The following is a 19,695-nucleotide window of genomic DNA, read 5'->3' as shown; positions in this document are numbered from 1 at the left end:
TTATTTTAATTTTTCATTTTAGGAAATAACAGTACAGCAGTTAATGGCTCATTTGGACTCCATCAGGAAAGACATGGTCATCCTAGAGAAAAGTGAATTTGCAAATCTGCGAGCAGAGAACCAGGTGATACAAGTCTCAATTTATTACTAATAAAATAACTGATTTCATAAGTATCCTACTTGGTGAAGAATAGGACCCCAAAACAATTTCATGTGGTTATTAAATAATTATTAGCAAGTTTTTAGATAAAAGTATACATGTTTAACCATACCTAATCTATGTATACATCATAGTTTCTTGCATACTAAAGAATGACAGTTGTATCTTAAACAGGTCACATAAAAGGAAATCTTTGATCTACATATATTTTATTAAATTTCTAGTGTAGTTCAGAATAATGTTCTCAGAACTGACAGTAATGTAGCATTTTCCATTTTTTTGGTTCTGTAATAATTATTTTGTCACTTAAGAGAAAAATGTTTCTGTAATTCAGTCAGAACTTTGTTGTTACCCACTAGCTTAAAATATTTTAAAATTTAGAATATCAATCTTTTTTTATTTTTAAGTAGAATACAGTTGGTCCCCCCTTATCTGCATTTTCGCTTTCCACAGTTTTAGTTACTTGTGGTCAACTGCAGTCTGAAAATATTAAGTGGAAAATTCCAGAAATAAACAGTTCATATGTTTATGTCACACTGATCTGAGTAGCATGATGAAATCTTTCACCGTCCCACTCCATTCCCCCCAGGACATGAATCATCTCTTTGTCCAGTGTATCCACACTGTATATGCTACCTACCCATTAGTATAAGAAAAAACATAGTACATATAGGGTTCAGTACTATTCGAGGTTTCATCCACTTGGGGTCTTGGAACATATCCCCAGTGGATCAGGGGGGACTACTGTATTGAAACATAAATACATTGTCTAATGTTATGTTCATAATTATTTTCTGAATACGATGAACTATTAGTTCTTTTTTTGTCTTTATTCTTTATCAGATAATGTATTAGAAATCCACAGAATGTCCAATTTTTGCTTATGCAAGGTTTCAGATTTTTTTTAATAAATCATAATATGGACTTTGATTTAACACCAATTGTGTGTGATCTTTCTTTATACCTAGAAAATGAAAATTGAATTAGAACAAGTTAAGCAACAACTGATAGTAAGTGAAACTTTTTTCCCCACTTCAGAATAGTTCATTAATTTCAGAACAAATATTCATTACAAGATCACTTTCTTAATTTTTTTTTTCTTTAAAGAATGAAACCAGTCGAATCAGAGCAGATAATAAACTGGATATCAACCTAGAAAGGAGCAGAGTAACAGATATGGTAATGTGCTTTTAAATGTACTTTTTTGCACTTACTCCTTTTTAATTCCTTTTAGTCTTTTTTTAACCTCTTGATAAACCATATCGTTTAGTTTACAGATCAAGAAAAGAAACTTATGGAGGCAACCACAGAATTTACCAAAAATGTAAGCTGCCATGTAAAAGTTTCTCTTCTGTATAGCTCTCATGCCTTATGTAACTGCCTTTATATGTATCATTTTATAAGTTTGGACTTCAACAAGCTAGCCCTATAGATTCCATGATTTCCTCATAGCTGTTATAGTTAACCAGTACTTTGGGGGAAGCTGCTACCAGGTGGAGGGGAGTACCTGAGCTGTGACTTCTGAGTCAGAATCAAGCTTTCCAGGTAGCATACTTTTTTTTAACTAAATTATTTTTATATGGAAGAGAACTATTTTTTTAAAAAGACAAGGGTTCACAATTAGTATTTAAGGAATGCCTAGGTTCAGTCAAATAAAAAATTTTTATGTTAGATACTGTTTTACTTAACTTTTTTGTCTATTATTTTATTTAATCCTCATATCAGCCTCTGTGTGAGGTAGGCACTCTATTCCCATTCTACCAATTTGGAAAGTGAGGCAGAAGGAAGTTAAGGTCACACAACTAAAAAGTGGTAGAGCCAGATGTCAACCTGGATTCTAAATTCCATACTCATAACTACTGTTTACCTCTCAGTAATCCTAAATTGTGATCATTAATTAATCTCTGTGGCTGAGTAAAACCTAGCTTTCTGACTCAGCCTAGTCCTTTTCTTAAAAGTTAAGAAGTCACTCGGTCTACAGTCTAACATAAGAGACATCACTCTTGATTATAATTCAGTAGACGCGAAGGTCCCATTTGCCGTTCTAAGCAGCCTATATTCCCTTCTCTAACTTCTTGGCCAGATAAAGGAGATAAACAAGGAAATCAACAAATTCTCTCCCAGCTAATTTCTGAGCTATAAATATCATCTCATTTCTCTTTCTACCCCTTAGTCCCTATGCATATAGCATTCAGTGTTACCCAACAAGCATTTCTGCCATCTCCTTTAAATACTGGTGCCAGTTCATATTATAAACCCAGTTGGTTTTTCCTTTTGCAAAATATATTTAAAGTTTTAACTATGATATCCTAAGGACTTTATACAAATAAGGTGATAGTTCTGTGACTAACATTTTTGCTTCTTAGTTTATCCTCATATATTTAGGTCTCAAATACAGGCATACCTCAGAGGTATTGCAGGTCCATTTCCAGACAACAGCAATAAAGCAAATACTGAAATAAAGTGAGTCACACAAATTTTTTGGTTTCCCAGTGCATATAAAAGTTATGTTTACAATATACTGTAGTTTATTAAGTGTGCAGTAGCACTATATCTAAATAAACAATATCTATACCTTAATTTAAAAATAACTGCTAAAAAGATGCTAACCATCTTCTGAGCTGTCAGTGCATGGTAATCTTTTGCAATAGTAACATCAGAGATCACTGGTCACAGATCACCGTAATAAATATAGTAATAATGAAAAAGTTTGAAGTACTGCAAGAATCACCAAAATGTGACACAGAGACATGAAGTGAGCAAATGCTCATGGAAAAATGGCGCCGATACACTTGTTTGACTCAGGGTTGCCACAAAGCTTCAATTTGTTTAAAAACAGCATGCAGCATCTTCGAAGCACAATAAAATGAGGTATGCCTGTATCTTCCTGTGAGGTTTTTAGTAGAAGGTGCCCAGAATGTGATAATCCTAAGAAATAGTCTCCAAATATCAAAGTGGAAGGAATACTTTTGTCAATTTGTAATATTCATGTAGTGTTATTTTTTCTTTTTAATATCACTGTGCTTTTTTACTGTTTCCCCACTTAAAACTTTTGTTACACAAAATTAGCCCATAAGTGAGGATTTCTAAAGTAAACATTTTTCTCCATGATACACAGGGACAAAATTTAATTGTCTTATTCTTAATTACTACAGGATACCAAAACCAGAGGTATTATTTCAGAGACCGGTAACAAAATTGACACTGAAATTGCTTCTTTAAAAACCCTAATGGAGTCTAACAAGCTTGAGACAATTCGTTACCTTGCAGGTAAGGCTGTGTTTGTCAGAGAAAGGAATTACTGTCATTTGATTTTCGGACTTATTAGCTCCTACCTCCCAAGGTAGCCATGGGGTACAGAAGAAAAAAGGAGGAGCTGTAACAGATCTCCTTTATTGTTTGGTTCCCTGGAGTACTTGGAAAATGTAAGTTTAACAGGCAGTAAATTTAGGATATAAGTTTAACAGGCAACTCTGCATCCTCCTAATGGGAAAAAGCATATGGATGTCAAAGATAAACATAAACACAAGTACAAAACGATGCAAAGATACACTGGGTATTCCACAATGAAAAAAACGAAAATTTTTAGATAAAGATCACCAAAATAGATACAGACCATTAAAAACCACAGCAAGCAAAGGGGCAAAAACTACCTCCTATCTTGAATCCAACTGACAGAGCAGGGATACTACCCAAAATTAGATTATTTGTCACATACTGAGTTCCTCAAGTACCATGTGACCTGACCAATTTACAGAGCCCCAAGGAGTTAGAAAGAATGCCCTAGTCAAGTAGTACATTTTTCTTTGTATAAAAAAGTAATACATTTTCATCCTAAATTGTTCATATAATTCAAAAGCAATATAGTAAAAGTGAAAGCCTTCTCCCTCCCCATGTGTATTTACTATTAGTAGTATATATCTTTCTAGGCTTTTCTTTCTATATGTGAACATTGCAGATTTTTTAAACAGTAATTAGATGATACTGTACAGAGTACAACTTCTAAAAATTTAACCAAATGTTTTGATTATCTTTCCACATGAATACATATATAGACTTTTTTTTTTTTTACTAGAAAACATACTATTCCATTGTATGAAAATACCATAATTTATTTATCCAAACCTCTATTAACAGACATTCTGCTCCCAACTGTTTTTATTAAAAACAATATTGCGGGCTTCCCTGGTGGTGCCAGTGGTTAAGAATCCACCTGCCAACACAGGGGACACAGGTTCAAGCCCTGGTCCGGGAAGATCCCACATGCCGTGGAGCAATGAAGCCCATGTGCCTAGAGCCTGTGCTCCGCAACAAGAGAAGCCCCTGCTCGCCACAACTAGAGAAAGCCCACGTGCAGCAACGAAGACCCAATGCAGCCAAAAATAAATAAAATAAATTTATTTTAAAAAATATTGGACCAAATAGCCCTATATATGTGTGAGTAAATACACACACACCCCTTTATGCCATCATGCTAGTATTTCTATATAATAAATTGCTTATGCACATCTAAAAATTGGGGTCAAAAAGATAGGCACATTTAAAATTTTTATGTTATTGAATTGTCCAAAATAAAATTGCTGCTTTATACCATCAGTGATTTTCTGGGTAGGCACTAATTATGTTGAAGCGGCAGCAGGAGTAGAGATGGAGCCCCTAGCCCTCAGCTGATGCACACCCCGACTCCCCCTTCCTCTCTTCAACTTGAATGACTTAGCATCTAAGATCCATTTGAAGAAAGGGTTCTAAGGCTAAAACAAGATTTGAAAACCCCTATTCTAGCAAAGTCTCTGGAACCAGAGATCATCTGTCCAATAGGAATGCTAACAGGAAATGCCAAATCAGCACAGTTTGCAGTGTTCATTCCCACTTTCAAAATAGACCTCAAAGCACCCCAGGTTAGGAAGAGCTTTGTATTCCACTCAGCTTCTTCTAATGTATTTACCTAAAGAGTTATCTTCCTTTCCTTTTTTCACTGTGGATTTACAACTAACAGTTCTGAAGGCACCACCCTTTATTTTTAAGAGCAACAGCAACTACCTTGGAGACAGGTACACATAGTGTTGAGTCCTGCTTCCACCACTTGCTAGCAGTAAAACTTTGGGCTTGTTGCCTCGTCTGTATGATGGGAATACTATCACCAACCTCATAGGGTTTTAATTATGGATAAATACGGTGATACATGAAATTCTTTAGCACACTATCTGGAACATGGTAAGTAGTAGCATGGTAAGTAGTAGGATCAAATGAGAGAATGTATAATTGACCAGTGGCAACAAGACAAGAAACTGTTTAAGTGTTATTCTTTCTCCTCAACTGTCCAGCTTCCCCCTGTGTCTCAGAGAGACCTAATCCCATTTCTTGAAGGAAATGATCTTGTCATTAATCAAGTTTCAGTAAGTAGTGTGACCAAATGGGATAATGTATAATTAGATTTACACATTAAAAAAATAGGATAGCCTTAACTATGAAAGGCTGTTTCTCATGTCTTTTTTTTTTTTTTTTTTTTTTTTAGTTGTTTGGCTAAAAAAGCGTGCAGGCTTTCTCTAGTTGCGGCACGCGGGGGCTACTCTTCATTGCAGTGCACGGGCTTCTCATTGCAGTAGCTTGTCTTGTTGCGGAGCACGGGCTCTAGGTGCATAGGCTCAGTAGTTGTGGCACAGGGGCTCTAGAGCACAGGCTCAGTAGTTGTGGTGCACGGGCTTAGTTGCTCCGCGGCATGTGGGATCTTGCCAGACCAGGGCTCAAACCCGTGTCCCCTGCATCGGCAGGCGGATTCTTAACCACTGTGCCACTAGGGAAGTCCCTCTTGTGTCTTTAATCATAGAAGTTTGCTCTTCATCTCAGAGTCTCTATTTTAAAATCATGGGTGTTTAAACAGACTAGAATCTAGGGAGTCCCTAAAAGCCTCACCCAAATTCACCTTCTTAAGGAGAACAGAAAGGTTTTCTATCCAGTATGATGTAACATAGAGAACAGGTGGTATATTAACTGTTTAAAAAGCCTGATGCAGGCTTCCCTGGCGGCACAGTGGTTAAGAATCCGCCTGCCAGTGCAGTAGACACGGGTTCTAGCCCTGGTCCAGGAAGATCCCACATGCCGCGGAGCAGCTAAGCCGGGGCGCCACAACTACTGAGCCTGCACTCTAGAGCCCGCGAGCCACAACTACTGAGCCCATGTGCCACAACTACTGAAGCCTGTGCTCCTAGAGCCCATGCTCTGCAATGAGAAGCCACCACAATGAGAAGCCCACGCACCGCAACAGAGTATCCCCCCCGCTTGCCACAACTAGAGAAAGCCCACAGGCAGCAATGAAGACCCAACAGAGCCAAACACAAACATATTAATAAATAAATTTAAAAAAAAATAAAAAGGCTGATGCTTTCTCTGCCTTTTCTTCTACCTCATTGAGTTTTTTTTAAAGGGCTTCCATTAAAATTTCATTTTTTATTTATAAATTTTTAATAATTATGAAATCACTTTTTCTTTTTGCTTTTTTTTAATAATTGCCTCACCATACTGTGTTAGTTTCTGTTGCACAACAAAGCGAATCAGCCATATGCATACACATGTACCCATATCCCCTCCCTCTTGAGCCTCCCTTCCATCCTCCCTTTCCCACCCCTCTAGGTCATCGCAAAGCACCAAGCCGATCTCCCCGTGCTATGCTGCTGCTTGCCACCAGCCAACTATTTTACATTCAGTAGTGTATATATGTCGATGCTCCTCTCACTTTCTCCCAGCTTTGCCCTCCCACCCCATGTCCTCAAGTCCATTCTCTATGCCTACCTCTTTATTCCTGCGCTGCAACTAGGTTCATCAGTACCATTTTTTTTTTTTTTTTAGATTCCATATATATGCGTTAGTATAACGGTATTTTTCTCTTTCTGACTTACTCTGTATGACAGACTCTGGGTCCATCCACCTCACTACAAATAACTCAGTTTCATTTCTTTTTATGGCTGAATAATATTCCATTGTATATATGTCCCACATCATCTTTATCCATTCATCTGTTGATGGACATTTCGGTTGGTTCCATGTCCTGGCTATTGTAAATAGTGCTGCAGTGAACATTGTGCTGCATGTCTCTTTCTGAATTATTGTCTTCTCAGGGTATATGCCCAGTAGTGGGATTGCTGGGTCGTACAGTAGTTCTATTTTTAGTTTTTTAAGGAAACTCCATACTGTTTTCCATAGTGGTTGTATCAATTTACATTCCCACCAACAGTGTAGGAGGGTTCCCTTTTCACCACACCCTTTCCAGCATTTATTGTTTCTAACTTTTTTGATACTGGCCATTCTGACTGGCATGAGGTGATATATACCTCACTGTAGTTTTGATTTTCATTTCTCTAATAATTAGTGATGTTGAGCATCTTTTCATGTGCTTCTTGGCCATCTGTATGTCTTCCTTGGTGAAATGTCTGTTCAGGTCTTCCGCCCATTTTTTAACTGGATTGTTTGTTTTTTTGATATTGAGCTCCATGAACTGTTGGTATAGTTTGGAGACTATTCCTTGGTCTGTTGTTTAATTTGCAAATGTTTTCTCCCATTCTGAGGGTTGTCTTTTTGTCTTGTTTATGGTTTCCTTTGCTGTGTAAAAGCTTTTAAGTTTAATTAAGTCCCATGTGTTTGTTTTTATTTCTGTTACTCTAGGAGGTGGTTCAAAAAGATCTTGCTGTGGTTTATGTCAAAGAGTGTTTTTCCTATGTTTTCCTCTAAAAGTTTTATAGTGTCTGGTCTTACATTTAAGTCTTAATCCATTTGGAGTTTATTTTTGTGTACGGTGTTACGTAATGTTCTAATTTCATTCTTTTACATGAGGCTGTCCAGTTTTCCCAGCACCACTTATTGAAGAGGCTGTCTTTTCTCCATTGTATGTTCTTGCCTCCTTTGTCATAAATTAGGTGCCCATATGTGCGTGGGTTTATCTCTGGGCATTCTAACCTGTACCCTTGATCTATATTTCTGTTTTTGTGCCAGTACCATACTGTCTTGATTACTGTAGCTTTGTTGTATAGTTTGAAGTCAGGGAGCCAGATTCCTCCAACTCCGTTTTTCTTTCTCATGATAGCTTTGGCTATTCGGGGTCTTTTGTGTTTCCATACGAATTGTAAGATTTTTTTGTTCTAATTTTGTGAAGAATGCCATTGGTAGTTTGATAGGGATTGCACTGAATCTGTAGATTGCTTTGGGTAGTATAGTCATTTTCACAATATTGATTCTTCCAGTCAGAGAACATGGTATATTTCTCCGTCTGTTTATGTCATCTTTGATTTCTTTCATCAGTGTTTTATAGTTTTCTGAGTACAAGTCTTTCACCTCCTTAGGCAGATTTATGCCTAGGTATTTTATTCTTTTTGTTGCAATGGTAAATGGTAATTTCTCTTTCTTATTTTTCTTTGTTGGTGTATAGGAATGCCAGAGATTTCTGTGCATTTTGTATCCTGCAACCTTACCAAATTCATTGATTAGTTCTAGTAGTTTTCTGGTGGCATCTTTAGGATTTTCTATGTATAGTATCATGTCATTGGCAAATAGTGACAGTTTTACTTCTTCTTTTCCAATTTGTATTCCTTTTATTTCTTTTTCTTCTCTGATTGCTGTGGCTAGGACTTCCAAAACTGTTGAATAAGAGTGGCGAGAGTGGACATCCTTGTCTTGTTCCTGATCTTAGAGGAAATGCTTTCAGTTTTTCACATTGAATATGATGCTTGCTGTGGGTTTGTCATAATATGGCCTTTATTATGTTGAGGTAGGTTCCCTCTATGCCCATTTTCTGGAGAGTTTTTACCATAAATGGGTGCTGAATTTTGTCAAAAGCATTTTCTGCATCTATTGAGATGATCATATGGTTTTTATTCCTTAATTTGTTAACGTGGTATATCACATTGATTGATTTGCGTATATTGAAGAATTCTTCCATCCCTGGGATAAATCTCACTTGATCATGGTGTATGATCCTTTTAATGTGCTGTTGGATTCCTGTTTGTTAGTATTTTGTTCAGGATTTTTGCATGTATGTTCATCAGTGATATTGGTCTGCAATTTTCTTTTTTTGTGATATCTTTTTCTGGTTTTGGAATCAGGGTGATGGTGGCTTCGTAGAATGAATTTGGGAGTGTTTCTCCCTCTGCAGTTTTTTGGAAGAGTTTGAGAAGGATTGGTGTTAGCTCTTTTCTAAACGTTTGATAGAATTCGCCTGTGAAGCTATCTGGTCCTGGACTTCTGTTTCTTGGAAGATTTTTAATTATGCTTTCAGTTTCATTACTTGTGATACGTCTGTTTATATTTTCTAATTCTTCCTGTTTCGGTCTTGTAAAATTGTACCTTTCCAAGAATTTGTCCATTTCTTCATGGTTGTCCATTTTATTGGCATATAGTTGTTTGTAGTAGTCTCTTATAATCCTTTGTATTTCTGCAGTGTCCGTTGTGATTTCTCCTTTTTCATTTCTAATTTTATTGATTTGCACCCTCTCCCTTTTTATCTTGATGAGTCTGGCTAAGGGTTTATCAATTTTGTTTATCTTCTCAAAGAACCAGCTTTTAGTTTTATTGATCTTTGCTATTGTTTTCTTTGTTTCTATTTCATTTATTTCTGCTTTGATCTTTATGATTTCTTTCCTTCTACTGAATTTGGATTTTCTTTGGTCATCGTTCTCTAGTTGTTTTAAGCGTAGGGTTAGATTGTTTGAGATTTTTCTTTTTTCTTGAGGTGAGATTGAATTGCTGTAAACTTCCCTTTTAGAACTGCTTTTGCTGCGTCCCATAGGTTTTGGGTCGTCGTGTTTTTGTTGTCATTTGTTTCTATGTATTTTTTAATTTCTTCTTTGATTTCTTCAGTGATCTCTTGGTTTTTTTGTAGTGCACTGTTTAGCCTCCATGTATTTGTGTTTTTCACAGTTTTTTTCCTCTTAATTGATTTCCAGTCTCACGGCATTTTGGTCAGAAAAGATGCTTGATATGATTTCAATTTTCTTAAATTTTCCGAGACTTGATTTGCAACCCAAGATGTGATCTATCCTGGAGAATGTTCCATGTGCACCTGAGGAGAAAGTGTATTCTGCCACTTTTGGGTGGAATGTTCTGTAAATATCAATTAGATCTATCTAGTTTATTGTGTCATTTAAAGCTTGTGTTTCTTATTTATTTTCTGTTTGGATGATCTGTCCTTTGGTGTAAGTGGGGTGTTAAAGTCCCCTACTATTATTGTTACTGTCGATTTCTCCTTTCATGGTTGTTAGCATTTGCCTTATGTATTGAGGCACTCCTATGTTGGGTGCATAAACATTTATAATTATTATATCTTCTTGGACTGATCCTTTGATCATTATGTAGTGTCCCTCCTTTTCTCTCGTAACAATCTTTATTTTAAAGTCTCTTTTATCTGATATAAGTATTGGTACTCCAGCTTTCTTTTGATTTCCTTTTGCATGGAATATCTTTTTCCATCCCTTCACTTTCAGTCTGTATATGTTTCTAGGTCTGAAGTGGGTCTCCTGTAGAGAGCATATATATAGGTCCTGTTTTTGTATCCATTCAGCCAGTCTGTGTCTTTTGGTTGGAGCATTTAATCCGTTTACATTCAAGGTTATTATTGATATGTATGTTCCTATTACCATTTTCTTAATTGTTTTGGGTTTGTTTTTGTGGGTCTTTTTCTTGTCTTGTGTTTCCCACTTAGAGAAGTTTCTTTAGCATTTGGTGTTAATGAATTCTCTTAGCTTTCGTTTGTCTGAAAAGCTTTTGACTTCTCCATTGAATCTGAATGAGATCCTTGCTGGGTACAGTAATCTTGGTTGTAGGTTTTTCTCTTTCATCACTCCTGCCACTGCCTTCTGGCCTGCTAGTTTCCACTGAAAAATCAGCTGATAACCTTATGGGGATTCCTTTGTATGTTATTTTTTGTTTTTCCCCTGCTGCTTTTAATATTTTTCCTTTGAATTTAGTTTTTGTTAGTTTGATTAATATGTGTCTTGGTGTGTTTTTCCTAGGGTTTATCCTGTATGGGACTCTCTGTGCTTCCTGGACTTGGGTGACTATTTCCTTTCCCACATTAGGGAAGTTTTCCACTATAATCTCTTCACATTATTTTCTCAGACCCTTTCTTTTTCTCTTCTGGGACCCCTGTAATTCAAACGTTGGTGCGTTTAGTATTGTCCCAGAGATCTCTGAGATTGTCTTCAATTCTTTTCATTCTTTTTTCTTCATTCTGCTCCTCAGCAGTTATTTCCACCATTCTGTCTTCCAGCTCACTTATTTGTTCTTCTGCCTCTGTTATTGTTATTGATTCCTTCTGGTGTATTTTTCATTTCAGTTATTGTGTTGTTCATCTGTGTTTGTTTGTTCTTTAGTTCTTCTAGATCTTTGTTAAACATTTCTTGTATTTTCTCAATCCGTGCTTCCATTCTGAGATTCTGGATCATCTTTAATATCATTACTCTGAATTCTTTTTCAGGTTGATTGCCTATTTCCTCTTCGTTTATTTGGTCCTGTAGGTTTTTACCTTGCTCCTTCATCTGTGACATATTTTTTTTGCCATCTCTTTTTTTTTTTTCCTCTTATGAGTGGGATTGTGTTCCTGTTTTACTGGTTGTTTGGCTTGAGGCTTCCAACACGAGTTTGTAGGCTATTGGGTAGAGCTGGGTCTTGGTGCTGAGATGAGGAACTCTGTGAGACCTCACTCTGATGAATATTCCCTGAGGTCTGAGGTTCTCTGTTAGTCCAGTGGTTTGGACTTGGAGCTCCCCCCACAGGAGCTTCCTCCTAACCCTGGGCTCACAAATCAAAATCCTGCAAGCTGCATGGGGTGGCAAAAAAAAAATAACAAAGTAAAAAATAAAATTAGACTAGGAAACTAACAGATATGTTAGAAATAATGTAAAAATAAAAATATAGATGAATCGACAACCGGAAGGGACATCAGTACCACAATAGTAAAAACGAGGAGGAGGAGGAAAAAGATAAAAGATCGGGGGGAGGGCGTTGGCTGTGGAGAGCAGGACCTTAGCAAGGGTGAGGTTTGGGCGATGGGCAGGGCCAATGCTCAGGACCCACAGGGCTGGAAAAGGCCCCGGGGGCTCCAGGGGGTAGGGCTTAGGCTCAAGCAACAGAAGGGACCCAGGTGTGCCCCCCACCCCTCGTTTCAGAGGGCAGGGGACCTCACCTTGGAGCCCAGCAGGCTTCCTGGGCTCGAGTGGGCAGGGCAAACGCCCTCCTCTCCTGCTCCTCCAGTCTGGGGTCTGGGAGTGCCCCTCCTGCCTGCCACTCCTGATCTCTCCAGCCTCCTTCCTATGCCCCCAGTACCAATGCAGCTGGGTGGGAGGGTGGCGAAGAGGGAGCCTTGGAGGGCAGGGGACTGGCCTGGGAGCTCAGCAGGCACGAAATCATTTTTAAATGTACTGAAAAGGCAATTAAAATTTTCTTTTGGATGATACGGATGTCTGTTTTACTGGCTTAACTACATAATTTTTCAGTACATGTAAGAAAGGTGGTTTTTCACTTATAAATTATTTCTAAAATTAGAGTTTGTAATTATTTAAAGTAGTCATTGTTAATAGTGCTAATGTTAATAATGACTTTATACACTTTATAGATTCTAACTGACATAATGTACACTTTTAAATTACTGTCATCCTTATTCTGGTTTAAAATACAGGAAGCTTTTAAGAAGAATTGATATTAATCCAGCCCTAATGGATACCCTTTATCCTTAGCTTAATTTTCTAGGGAATTAAAAACCTAAAGTAGAAAATTGGTTGGATTGGGAATTCCTTGGTGGTCCAGTGGTTAAGACTCCATGCTTCCAATGCAGGAGGCGTGGGTTTGATCCCTCGCTGGGAAACTAAGATCCCACATGCCGCTCAATGCAGGCAAAGAAAAGAAAACTGGTTGGATTTCCTGATTTTGCTTTCAATTTAAATTGAAGATGACATTATTCTCTTTGTCTCTGCAAGATAATCACAAATGCATTACCTATAACATGTTTTCTTCTTTTCACAGCCTCAGTGTTTACTTGCCTGGCAATAGCGTTGGGATTTTATAGACTCTGGAAATAACAGTGAAACTACTATATTATGCTCCTACTCCTGCTGCTGTTGACTTCTTAGAACAAACACTGTGCCAGGATGGATTTACTCTGAACATTGAAAGTTGCAGTAGAAACTTAATACAAGATTATTTAAAGTACATATGGACTAAAGGAAATGTTTTAGAATGGGAAGGTGTATTTTGTCTTTGTTTTTTATATATGTCTTTATTTCATTATGTTGAAAAGATGCCATTCAAAACCTGATTGATTTGAGATAGACAGGCATTTTGTCTTTATCCTTTTGATAGCTCATAGAAACTGAACCAGAGTTTTCTTGTTTGCTTGAACAACTGTAAATCATACAGGATTTCTTTGGTATGTGTTGCAAACTTGTTTAGTTATAAATAGGGAATCTAAAGTATAGAGCAATCAAAAGACTGACCTTGTATGGTCCAGCGAGTGAGAATCAGAGGCTCTCCAACTAAGTTTTTTTCAAAGAGCTAACAGTTGGCTTGTTTTCAAAACAAAACTTTCTGTATTTTGATTCAAAATATCTCAGAATCCTCTTGCCTAAGAAAATTCTTGGCACACTGTAGATAAATTTGTGTTGGATTAATAAATAAAGACCATATAGGTTCCATTGTAATAAACTCTACAGTACATTTGCTCACTCAGTAAATAAGAATGCCTGCTATGGGCCAGACAACATGCTGGTACCCATGTGCACAGAGCTGAACATGGCTTCCTTATCATGGAACTGACAATCTTAGTTGGAGAAGACAGACAGTAAACAGGTAAATTATTCATTTGTTACAATTTAAAATATGCTAAAATACTGAGAGGGAGTATTTCTTTCCTCCATGTGAAGGAAGCTCCAATAGCATAATATTGTAATCACTCTTCCTTCAACCACCCTGCCCTAGGTGATTAAGTAAGGTGAAAGGAGAAACAAGGCCCAAGTAGCCCAGCCACTTCTCCCCATTCCTGTTTGGGACCAGCCTGTCTACAGAGAACATTCATTCTGTTCTGCTCCTGTAGGATCAAGTTCACCTCTACAGGGTGAGGCCTGCTCTAGTACAGTGATACTTGGGACAAGGTAAGTCCGATTCGGGGGTCAGTGATAAGTTTACTGGACTGAAGATATTAACCACATTCTCCAATATCCGTTTTATCAGTAAATAAAGGTATTATTTAGGTCCTTATATCAGTTCATTTTTTTGAGTTTATTTTTGTATATGGGGTTAGAGAATGTTCTCATTTCATTCTTTTACATGTAGCTGTCCAGTTTTCCCAACACCACTTATTGAAGAGATTGTCTTTTCTCCATGGTATATTCTTGCCTCCTTTGCTGAAGATTAATTGGCCATAGGTGTGTGAGTTTCTCAGCTCTCTATTCTGTCCCACTGATCCAGATATCTGTTTTTGTGCTAATACAACACTGTATTGATTACTGTAGCTTTGTAGTATTGTCTGAAGTCTGGGAAGGTTATGCCTCTAGCTTTGTTCTTTTTCCTCAGAATTGCTTTGGCAATTCTGGGTCTTTTGTGGTTCCGTATAAATTTTAGGATTATTTGTTCTAGTTCTGTGAAAAATGTCATGGGTTGTGGTCAGAAAAGATTCTTGAAATAATGTCTATCCTCTGAAATTTGTTGAGGCTTGTTTTGTGTCCTAGTATGTGGTCTATACTAGAGAATGTCCCATGTGCACTTGAAAAGAATGTGTATACTGGTTTTTTGGGGTGTTATGTCCTGAAAATATCAATTAAGTCTAACTGTTCTATTGTGCTATTTAGGATCTCTGTTGCCTTATTGATTTTCTGTCTGGAAGATCTGTGTCCATTAATGACAGTGCAGTGTTAAAGTCTCCTACTCTTATTGTATTCCTGTCAATTTCTCCCTTTATGTTTGGTAGCATTTGTTTTATATATTTAGGTACTCCTATATTGAGTGCATATATGTTAATGAGTGTACTACCCTCTTCTTGTATTGATCCTTTTATCATTATACAGGGTCCTTCTTTATCTTTCTTTAAGGCCTTTGTTTTTTAAAGTCTATTTTGTCTTATATGAGTATTGCTACCCCCACTTTCTTGTCATTTCCATTTGCATGAAATATCTTTTTCCATCCCCTCATTTTCAATCTATGTGTGTGTCCTTCACCCTAAAGTGGATCTCCTGTAGGCAGTATATTGTAGGTTCTTGTTTTATTATCCAGTCTGCCATTCTGTGTCTTTTGATCAGAGCATTTAGTGCATTGACATTTAAAGTAATTATTGATAAATATATATTTATTGCCATTTTAAACCTTGTTTTCCAGTTGATTTTGTATTTCTTCTTTGTTCCTTTCTTCTTTTTGTGTTTCCTTTTTTGATTTGATAGTTTTCTTTTGTATTATGCCTGAGTTCCTTTCTTTTGGGTTTTTGGGAATCTATTGTATGTTTTTTTGATTTGTGGTTACTCTGGTTTTCAACTATGTTAACTGTCACTATATCTACTTGCTTTAGACTGGTAGTCATATGAGCTCAAACACATTCTAAAAGATCTACATTTCTTACTCCCCTTCCCTACATTTTGTGATTTTCATGTCCTATTTTACATCTTCATGTTTATCCTTTTCTGTTCAATCATTTTCACAGAATTTTTTGGATTGTTTTTTAACTGTGTACTGTCTTATTTAAATGATCTTCAATCCTTTTATATATTTACCTTTTCTATTGTGATTTTTCCCTTTCCTGTAGATTGTTGCTTCTTTTCAATTTAGAGAAGAGCTTTCAATATTTCTTTTAAGATAGGTTTAATATTGCTGCTTACTCTTAGTTATTGCTTGTGTGAGAAATTCTTTTTGTCTCCTTCTATTCTAAATGATAATCTTGCTGGGTAGAATATCCTAGGTTGCAGGTTTTTCCCCTCCAGGACTTTGAATATGTCTTGCCATTTCCTTCTGGCCAGCAAAGTTTCTGTAGAGAAATCAGCTGATAACCTTATGGGGTTCCTTTATAACTGTTTTTCTCTTGCTGCCTTTAGAATCCTCTCTTTTACTATTTTAATTATGATATATCTTGGAGTAGATCTGTGTGAGTTCATCTTGTTTGGGACCCTCTGTGCTTCCTGGACCTGGATATCTAATACCTTCTTTAGGTTTGGGAACTTTTCAGCCATAATTTATTTGAATACATTTTCAATCCCCTTTTCTCTTTCTTCTTCTGGGAACCCTATCAGACGTAGTAGATTAGTGTGCTTTATATTATCCCATAGATAGCATACGTTCTGTCTGCTGTTTTGACTGGGTGATCTCCATTATTCTATCTTCCAGATCACTTATTTGTTCTTCTGCATTATTTACTTTGCTGTTTATTGCCTTTAGCTTTGGTTTTCATCTCGGCAATTGAGTTGTCTAATTTTGATTGGCTCCTCTTTACAGTTTCTAGTTCCTTGTTATAGTGATCTACATTTCTATCAATAGCATTTCTTAATTCCTTCAGCATTTTTATTACCTTTTTGAACTCAGGGTCTGGTAGACTGTAGAGGTTTGTTTCACTGTTTGTCCTTTCAGGGGATTTCTCTTGTTCTTTTAATTGGGAGTAATTCCTTTGCTTCTTTTTTCTTATATTTTCTCTATGAATTTAGGAGAAGCAGTTATCTACTGTGGTCTGGAAGGGCTATTTTTATGTGGGAGCATCCCAGTGTAGCCTGCCTGAGTCCAATATCTTTGGTGCAAGAGCTGTTTTTGGTATCGATGCTTGCCACGTCTTTCCTGTGTGTGCACCAGCCATTATCCCCTTGATAGGGAAGTGTGATTAGTGTCATGGTGACCAGAGCCCATAATGGATGTTGAGCAAGTCCTCCTCTTTGCTCTTTGGGTGTCACAGCCCTGTCAGGGGCAGGGTCTGCTCCCCAGTTGTTGTAGTGCAGATCCCCAGATCTGGTTCTCAGCTGTGGTGTGAAGTAGGCAGGACCGGAGCGCTCCCTCTGGGAGAGGAGCCACTGCATGTTCCTCCCCAGGAGCTGCCTGCCAGGACGTGGGATTCTGTGATGCCGCCTGCCACCTGGTGTGTGCACCCACAAAGATCAGTGTTGCTGGCACTGCCCTTTGGGCCCACCTCCTGGTAATAAGTTCAGAGCATACGCGCTCACCAAGCCACCAGCGCATAAACCCACTGGAGCTGCATCCCCTGAACCCGCAGTCAGCCCAGGGTGCCCTCAGGCACGCATGTATGGTTCCAGTGAAAAGTCCGCCAGAGCTGCATCCCAGCAACCACAGTGGGATGGCCAGCTATCAGTTCAGCTTTCAGCCCCACCTCCACATGCACACGCCCCCAGTTATGGTCTGGACCATGCTCCAGACCCTTTGGTCTGTCTCCATGCAACCAACCAGAGTCCTCTCCTTGGGTCTGTCTGCTGAAGCCTGAGTTTCAGCACCCAGTCGCTCTGCACACCAGCAGGCGTACATCTTGGGCTGGGAAGCATGGTGATGTGGTCAGGACCTTCTGTGTTGGTCTCTCCATACCCTGCAGTGCCTCAGGCCAACTCCCATACCCTCCTCTTCAGCCTCTGAAGTTCCCTATCTGTCCTGGCATACCTCCCAGCTGGTGAAGGAGGTTCCCACGGTGAGGTTAGCATTCTTCCTTCACAGCTCCCTCCCAGGGGTGCAGGTCCCATTCCAATTCCTCCTCTTCTCCCTTTTCCCTTCATCATACCCAGTTACATGGGGATCTTTCTTGAAGCTTTGGTTGTATGAGATCTGAAAGCATTCAGTGGTGTTCTGTGAGAACTATTCCACACGTGGCTGGATTTTTTGATGTATTTGTGGGAGGAGGTGAGCTCCACATCCCTCTACTTATAAAGGGGAAAAAAATGAGGCAGTGGAAAGCACTGTGGTCATCACCAACACTAAAATTAGTGATTGTCATTTTGTAGAATAGCTACATTGACTATATATATAACAGTGAATATACTAAATGATATATATCAACTCACCTGTTTTTCATCACAGTTCTCTTAGGTAGGTGGTATTATCCTCATTTTACAGCTAAAGAAACCAGGTAAGTGAAGTTAAGGTCACACAGTTGTAACTTCACACAGGTGAAGTTGACAAGATCACATGGAAGATAAGTCACAAGACTTTAACTCAAGATTTTATGTTCTTACTCGATAGTAAGAGTAATCTCCAAGTTGAGTTCTCTGAGAACTCACTGTAGTTGTGATTTGCATTTTGCTAATACTTAGCAATACTGTCCAGGCTCTTCTTTCCATGTGTCCTGGCTCCTTTTTGTCTTATGCTCCATCACCCCTGGTAGTGCTCTCATTTGCAAAGTTCAGTGACTCGCTACCACCCCACATTCCAGAAGAAGAAAGGGGAAGGTGTGGGAAAGCCGTTTCCCTTTAGGGACATGACCCCTAGGGTTTTACACACCATTTTCACTCACACTCTATTGGCCACACTTGGTATCTTAGCTGCAAAGACGACTGGGAAGTCAGTCCTTATCCTGAGCAGCCACAAGCCCAGGTAAACCCTAATAAATACTATAGAAAAAGGGGAGAAAGAGGTATTGGGAGACATCCAGGGAACCTCTGCCACAAGGGTGCATGCTTCTATTACAACACTTTTCTGGTATTTCCTACCTCACTTGTACAGAGACTAGAGATGTGGCCTTGAGAAAACAGGAGGAAGTGTAACAAACTATTTCCAGGGTTGGGATTACTTTAGAGTCATCAGGCTAGAAGGAAAAGGTAAGGCTGTGTGTAGTCCCAGAAAGTGAGAGAAATGTTGGCTTTGGGAATTCCAGAATGCAGACTCTGAAATTCCCCTCCTAAGGTTAGAATCCCAGCTTCACATTGCTGTGTGACTGGGTGACTTTCTTAATCTCCATGTATGAAATGCTGTACCTCTTTTCATACAGCTGTGGTGAGAATTAAGCAGTAATACATGTAAAGGACTTGGTACAGATCACACACATAGTAAGTGCCCAATAAATGTTGACAAATGTTTTTACTACAGATTGAAAGCCTACTGGAAACCACAGAGAAACTAACAATAATGACTATAAAGGTTATGAAAAGGATAGGTAAACCATTTTTGAACACTTCCTTACAGGCCTTTGACCAGCCTAAAGTGGTCTTAGCAATCAAATGCACTTGTGTCAGGGCAAACTGGTCCTGATGATACTGGGCCAAAATGGCCTGTCCATGTAAGGTACTTGCCAGGGCCTAGAGATGGGCAGTCTGGGGTATGGTAGGAAGGCTGATGCCAGTGAAGCAAGCTCAAAGCCAGCAATCAGATCTTCAGAGGGAGGCAGAAACTACACAAGTGCCCCAAGAGAGTCACACGTCTTTGCTAGCTCAAGGAAGAAAAGGGTGGAGTAGGAAAAGTGAGGGAATTGAAGTCAGAGCTGAAATGAAATGCCATGGTGGTTCTTTGGTCAGCAAAGTCAAGGGAAAAGAGAAAAAAAGAGAAGAAAGAATAATAAAGCCACATATTTTTCATCCTGTCCAGTCAACCTCATC

The 19,695-nt window shown here is 38.4% G+C and overlaps 2 protein-coding genes across 12 annotated transcripts in view; one reads left to right on the top strand and one right to left on the bottom strand.

Annotated features, from left to right (window-relative positions):
- Positions 1–13,385, top strand: part of CCDC90B (coiled-coil domain containing 90B) — a 52,681-nt gene extending 39,296 nt beyond the window's left edge. For 2 of the 4 annotated variants that reach the window (XM_049713918.1, XM_033431825.2), the window contains 6 exons: positions 23–124; positions 1,129–1,170; positions 1,268–1,339; positions 1,431–1,484; positions 3,316–3,430; positions 4,298–13,385. In XM_049713918.1, coding sequence (XP_049569875.1) covers positions 23–124; positions 1,129–1,170; positions 1,268–1,339; positions 1,431–1,484; positions 3,316–3,430; positions 4,298–4,365 — 453 coding nt within the window. In that variant the 3' untranslated portion in view covers positions 4,366–13,385. The remainder of the gene's footprint in view (positions 1–22; positions 125–1,128; positions 1,171–1,267; positions 1,340–1,430; positions 1,485–3,315; positions 3,431–4,297) is intronic. The other 2 variants (XM_004271838.4, XM_049713920.1) reach the window with 1 other exon arrangement.
- Positions 1–19,695, bottom strand: part of ANKRD42 (ankyrin repeat domain 42) — an 84,486-nt gene that overhangs the window by 7,634 nt on the left and 57,157 nt on the right. The window contains exons 13-14 of one of the 8 annotated variants that reach the window (XM_049713905.1): positions 18,169–18,220; positions 11,054–11,963 (exon numbers count right to left, since the gene is read on the bottom strand). The exons of 4 other annotated variants lie outside the window; for them this stretch is intronic. In XM_049713905.1, the coding sequence (XP_049569862.1) occupies positions 18,190–18,220 (31 nt within the window). In that variant the 3' untranslated portion in view covers positions 11,054–11,963; positions 18,169–18,189. Of the gene's footprint in view, positions 1–3,533; positions 18,221–19,695 lie in introns of those variants that run through there. 3 more of the 8 variants (XM_049713906.1, XM_049713908.1, XM_049713904.1) reach the window with 3 other exon arrangements.

The sequence above is a fragment of the Orcinus orca genome, chromosome 8 (genome assembly GCF_937001465.1).
Source record: "Orcinus orca chromosome 8, mOrcOrc1.1, whole genome shotgun sequence".
Classification (NCBI taxonomy): Eukaryota; Metazoa; Chordata; class Mammalia; order Artiodactyla; family Delphinidae; genus Orcinus; species Orcinus orca.
The sequence above is the reverse complement of the archived record's forward strand: the minus strand, read 5'-3'. Positions and strand labels throughout refer to the sequence as shown.